The 5954-nt window shown below is 65.2% G+C and overlaps 1 protein-coding gene across 1 annotated transcript in view; it reads left to right on the top strand.

Annotated features, from left to right (window-relative positions):
* Positions 1–735: 735 nt before the first annotated feature.
* The window catches only part of QSOX2 (quiescin sulfhydryl oxidase 2), a gene marked incomplete at its 5' end in the record, with an annotated part of 14425 nt that continues 9206 nt past the window's right edge, over positions 736–5954 (top strand). The window contains 7 exon segments of the mRNA XM_027766262.1: positions 736–836; positions 2178–2226; positions 2718–2823; positions 2963–3053; positions 3263–3408; positions 4620–4754; positions 4902–5031. Of these exon segments, the coding sequence (XP_027622063.1) occupies positions 736–836; positions 2178–2226; positions 2718–2823; positions 2963–3053; positions 3263–3408; positions 4620–4754; positions 4902–5031 (758 nt within the window).

The raw sequence follows: 5954 nt of genomic DNA, 5'->3' as shown, positions 1-5954 counted from the left end.
CTCTCCAACAGGAGGCAGTCAGAGGGCGGCGGTCTTGCCTCCGTGGCGGTAGGGACGGCGAGTGTGAGAGCGTGCGTGCTGTGTGTGACGCCCCTGTGACTGTCGGGAAAGAACCCTTCACAGAGATTCATGTCGGTAGGTTTAGGAGGAAATGAGCCCAGGCGGGTTTGCGTCAGGGACATTCTGGAAGCGGGTGGGACTCCCTGTGAGCTGCCGACTATTGGTACTGAGTTAAGGGCTGTGTGGCCTTTGGGACCATCTGCCCCTGTTTTTACCTACATGTAGGCTTTTCCATGGTGAGGCTGGAAAGGGAGCAAGAAGGCATTTAGAACGCTCCTGTTCACTCCAGAGTAACAGGGTGCCCAGGGTCAGGAGCAGCGTCCAGGGCCGAATTCGGAAACCACCTGACTTGCCTCCGTGCACAGTGGGGTCTTGGAGGTGTCGACCATAGCCAGGCGCTGCCCCGACTCCCAGCAGTGGCCCGGAGTGCCCTGGCTTGCCAAGGCCGACCGCATTGAGGGGCCGGCTGCTGGCCGCTGATAGCCGCCTCTGTAGCTGGCACGTTGCCCTGGGGTGACACCGCACGCCCCCCACCTCAGCACGAACACTGTCGGGAAGGGCATGCTGTGACTCGGGGAAGCACTCTGGCCCAGAGCCGCAGGCCCGTGTGGGTGGGAGGCCTGGGAGTGGAGAGCCACGAGTCTGCCGCCCTGAAGTGGCCTTTGTGCTTTTCAGACTGGGCTGCTGCCATCCGAGTGGCCGCTCTGGACTGCACGGAGGAAAGGAACCAGGAGGTGTGCCGTGCCTACGACATCCACTTCTACCCCACCTTCAGGGTAAGAGCTGCCTGTCAGCCGGGACGGCCTTCCACCCGCCCTGCAGGGCCCCTTAGGGTGCATGGCCCCTTTTGTAGTTCCTCGTTCGTGGCATCTGCTCAGGAGGGATTGGCACTGTGGGACTGGCTGCGGGGCCGGCTCACACACTTGTAGCTGCTGCGGGAGGAGGCCTGCCTGCCCAGTGCCCCCGCCACAGGTGGGCCATGTGCGCTCTGGCTCCCTGTGCTGGCCGGCACATGTGCCACAGTCTGTCACCACCGGGGCAGAGGCGACTGACCCCCGCAAAGGCCCAGGACGTAGGGCACACGTGTGTGCAGGTGTGTGCAGTGTGTGTCTGCACATGAGCGCTTCGTGAGGATAGCGGTGGCCCTAACCATACGGCACCCCCGAGACCATCTCCGGGGTGCCTGTGGCCCTCAGCCCACGCTGTGGCTGGGTCAGAGCAGCTTTCCTCCTTGCACATGTCAGGTGGGTGGTCTCAGTGGCGGTGGTGGCCTGGGCCCCGCCGGCTGCTCCCGCGAGGCTGCCCTAGCCGACCCCACACCCTGCAGTGTGACAGCAGCTCCGTGGCCCCCTCCACTCCGTCTTCACCCAGAGGTTCTGTCACACCATGCGTGGACTCTGGCCTGCTTTCTCTCGCCTAGTTTGGTGCTGCTAGGATTCCCCCGTGGCGGCTTATGTGTCCGACCGCCCTGCGGTGTCAGTTGTGTAAGGAGGGTCCTCTCGCGTTTGGGCTCTTCAGGCTGGGCTCTGAGCAGCCTCTCCACGGGCGAGCTCCCTCTGGAAGTCCCTGGGTCTAGAACTGGGACGTGCCGACAGATGCAGCTGGGTTCCAGGGGCTGGTCGTGCCATGTTTCCCTGGCGGCTGCCGAGGGAGCCCATGCGTGCGCTGGCACCGACCTGCGGAGACCCTGCGCGTCCTCGGCGCTGTTGGCTGTGTGAGCCCGCAGCGCCTTCACCTGGCCGGCAGCTCATCTTCGCCCAGAGCCTGGGGTGGGCAAGTTTTCCAACGTTCATCTGCTCCGGGCCGCTCAGGGGTATCCCTCCCCGGAAATGTGTCTCGTCAGAGCTGGCCATGGGTCCATGTGGGGCGCAGTGGAGGGAGTGCCGGCCCTGGGCCAGCCCTAGCAGGGTGTGTATCTAGCCCTCTGGGGTTGGGAGTAGAAGTGCAGAGCGCCTCAGCGTGCACACAGGTCTCTAGGGGACGCAGTGTTCTCAGGCACAGGAACGTGGTGTGCTGGCTAATGTCACCTGGAGGACACGGCCTCGCGCCCCGGGTCTGTGAGGTGCCGGCCTCTCAGACACCCAGGCCGCTGTCCCCCATCTGTTCTGGCTCCTCAGTACTTCAGAGCATTTACGAAGGACTTCACGGCCGGAGAGAACTTCAAAGGTAAGGGCCTTCTCAGACACGCCTGGCCCCGGGAGACCAAGCGCTCCTCCCAGCCAGCACACGGGCACCAGCTCAGACGACGTTGAGCCTACAGGTGGCATGGTAGGCCAGGTGCTGGCCGAGTGCACGGTTTGAGTCCCACACCCAGCACTCGGATTGGGCACACCTGCCCGGGCACGCATGCCCAGGTCAAGACACGTGAGGCTGACCCACACCACCATCGGGCCGGGGCTGCAGAGTGACGCAGCCACCACTGCTGCCCCCTTGGACGCCCATTCTGAGCTTCCTCGCTGTCACCCTGTGACCCTGTGACCCGTCCCTCTCACTCTTACTGCAGTGTGTGAATCCACTGTGGCCTACACGGCCTGCCACTGGGCCCCGGGGCCCCGGCAGGGGTTGCGGGAACGGGGTTGTGTGAGCACTCCTTGCTGGGGCAGGCAGGAGGGCTGCTGGGTGTGGCAGCAGGGGTGGTGACGGTCTTCTTCCAGCAGGCCCCGACAGGGAGCTGCGGACGGTCAGGCAGACGATGGTGGACTTTCTGCAGAACCACACGGAAGGAAACCGGCCCCCTGCCTGCCCACCCTTGGGCCCCGTTCAGTGAGTAGCCCCGTGGAAGGTGTGTGTAGCCGTGGGCACTCACCCTGCCGGTCAGTATCAGGTGCTGGGGCGGGCACTGGCAGGAGGTAGCCGGCACACCGCTGTCAAAGCACTAAAAGCCTCTTTTTTCTCTTAAAAGGCCCAGGGACGTTCTCTCTCTCCTGGGCCGCCCTGGGGGCCACTATGTGGCCGTTTTATTTGAGAGTGGCAGCTCCTACCTGGGACGAGAGGTACTGCGTGGCCGTGGCTGTCGCTGTGTGTGTGCACGTGCACGTGCTCAGGGTGGGTGGTGAGGGCGCCTGTCGGTACACGGCTGTGTGTGTGACTCAACTGAGCCGTAGGGCATGTCCTGAGAAGCAGTGCGGGGGAGCGCCTGCGTGCTGTGGCTCTTCAGAGAGTTGCCGTCCGCAGTAAAGGCTGCGTTCTTCCCCAAATTCAGGTGACCCTGGACCTGATCCCCTATGAGGGCGTCGTGGTGAGCCGGGTGCTGGATGGGGACAGGGCCCTCCTGGACAGACTCGGTGTCTCTTCCGTCCCCTCGTGCTACCTGATTCACCCCAACGGGTCACACGGCTTAGTTAGCATGTAAGTGCTGCTTTGACTTGAGGCTGCGTGGCCCATGGGACACAGGACTGAGGCTCAGTGACCACATGGTGGGTCACACTAGCTTGAGACGTGGCCCTTGGGTCCCAGCCGTCCGGGCTGTTTCCATAGTTTCCTAGCAACTCCAGACCAGCAGCCGTCCATTGAGCCCGACCCTGTGCCAGCCCCGGGGCCCATGGTTGGCTGGTGTCGAGGGGGTCAGGGGAGGGACGCAGGCTCCAGACACCCTCATGGGCCCTGTGCCCCCGCATTATGTGCTATGCCCCCAAGTCCGGCCTGGCCAGGAAGCCAGCAGCTTGGGTCCACATGTGAAGGCCGACACACTGAGAAAGGGACAGGCACGTGCCCTGTGCTGGCCTCCCTGCCGGCTTGGCTGGCCCGGCGGCTTGTCCCCACAGGGCAGCAGCTTGTGCCAACCGGCTGAGTTTGCACAGCACTGCCTGGTGGGGGGCTGGGGACGTGGCCGTGAGGCAGCGAGAAGACGCAGTCCTGCGTCCGGGAGCTTCTGTCCCAGCAGCTGCAGAGTGGTGGCCGAACGTGCGACTCAGGCCCTTCCTGTTCTCTGGGCAGAGAGACGTGGGAACGCAAGTGACCATGGGTCGCTGAGCGCGCTCAGGTGTGCCAGAGCCAGGGCTCCCTCGGGGGGCCAGCTCTGCACAGGTGAAGCGCTCGGCGGCAGTGGCCGTGCGCTCCTGGTGCACTTGCCCTGGCCATGCACTCTGGCCACGCACGCTGGCCACGGGCAGAGTCGGGAGCTGGTGTGGGGGCGACACGCCCAGCCCCGACTTCAGATGCCCGTCGAGCCGGCAGGTTGTGGGACGTGGGGGATCTCAGCGCGCTGGGCACTGCGGCCCCAAGCTGATCTTGGCAGACGCACAGGCCAGCGTTGTGGCGACCTAAGGTCCCGCTGCTGCGGCCTTACTGTGGCCATGCGCCCGTTAGCTGCGGGACGGTCTGTGCCCATCCTCAGGTGCACGGCGGCTCCAGCTGGCCGTGGCCAGCACGTTCACAGCTCCCCCCACGCCTCGTGCCCCATTCAGTGCTGAAGACCGAGTTGGACAGGAGGGCCCGTGGTGTCTGGAGTACCTGGGGATGGCGCGGCGGTTGTGTCACCCAGCCCCGCACCGTGGCACCATGGGGCCCCGGCTGTGCGGGAGCCCTGGCCGTGCCCCCACCGCCCCTTCTCCTCGCAGTGCAAAGCCACTCCGGTCGTTTTTCTCCTCTTACTTGAAGTCATTGCCGGGTGTGAGGAGAAAGTCAGCTCCCTCTCCAGAAAAGCCAAACAACGAGGACAACCCAAAGACCGTGGTTTGGAGAGAATTTGACAAGCAAGTACCCCTTCTGGAGGCTGGGCGGGGGCGCTGCGTGTGCAGGGCCGGCTCCCCGGGTGCCACGCGGGACCTCCCGGGGCAGGGGCTCGGGGAGCGAAGGCCACGGCCACGTGGTGACGCCCTTCCTCTGCCCGCTCGCCCCAGGACCAGGCTATACACAGCGGACCTGGAGTCGGGGCTGCACTACCTCCTGAGGGTGGAGCTGGCGGCCCACAGGTCCCTGGCCGGGGCGGAGCTGAGGACCCTCAGGGACTTCGTGACCATCATGGCCAAGGTGCGGGGGTGTCCGACCTGACCTGGGCATCTGCTCTTTAGTGGAGCCCCTTGGCTGCTTGCCCTGCCGGTGGAGTGGCCAGCCTAGCCCAGGGCCCACCGCTGCACTCCTGCCAGGCACACGGGGCTGCATCCACACTTCCCGACACCCGGCACATGCTTTGCTGTTCTGAGCATTAGACTGGGTTCTAGGGGGCCGGTCACGGAGCCCAACGAGCATGAGGCTGGGAGAACACTGGAGAGGGGCTGGGGGCTTGACCCTGGTGGCCTGGACAGGGACAGTGGGTCCAAAGACGGGGCTGCGGTAGCCCAGGGGGTGGGCACATGAGGGAACGAAGGGGGCAGGCCAACAAGAGAAGCCCCATCGTGGGGACCCTGGGGCTGGGGAAGGGCCTGCTCTCCTAGACCAGGTTCAGGGAGGGGGCCGGGACATCTCCGCCAGTGTCTGAAACCACTCGAGCAGTCCCCGGGAGGAAGACACTCGGGCCCAGTTTTGCAGAGGGTCAGGCTGAAGGGGACCAGCCAGAGAGGAGCCCACGGTCCTCCTGAGAGAAGCTGTGAGGACAGGGGCAGGGCCAGGCCATGGAGCAGGTGAAAGGAGACCCCGCAGGCTTCAGTGACTGGTACAGACCTGTGGGATCGGAGGGGTGCAGCAGGTCCAGTTTGGGGCCTGGGCCTGGCAGAAGCCGTCTGAGGTGGCTGGGCCCTAGGAGCCCTGATCTGGGGAGTCCTTGGGCAGGGAGGGCCAGCGCGGCTATGGCAGCCCCCAGCTCCACAGGACCTCCTGGGGCTGGGCCTGCATTGCCGTGGTGAGCGGAGCAGGCAAGTGGCCGTCGTGAGGCCCCTGTCGAGGACCGCTAGCTGCAGGGCTAGGGGCACTGGGCCGCCGCCTGTCTGGGGTTGGGAACGCCCTGCTGGGCAGCA

The sequence above is a fragment of the Tupaia chinensis genome, unplaced genomic scaffold (assembly GCF_000334495.1).
Source record: "Tupaia chinensis unplaced genomic scaffold, TupChi_1.0 Scaffold142100_1, whole genome shotgun sequence".
NCBI classification, from domain to species: Eukaryota; Metazoa; Chordata; class Mammalia; order Scandentia; family Tupaiidae; genus Tupaia; species Tupaia belangeri.
Note: the sequence above shows the minus strand (reverse complement) of the source record. Positions and strands in the feature narration are given on the sequence as shown.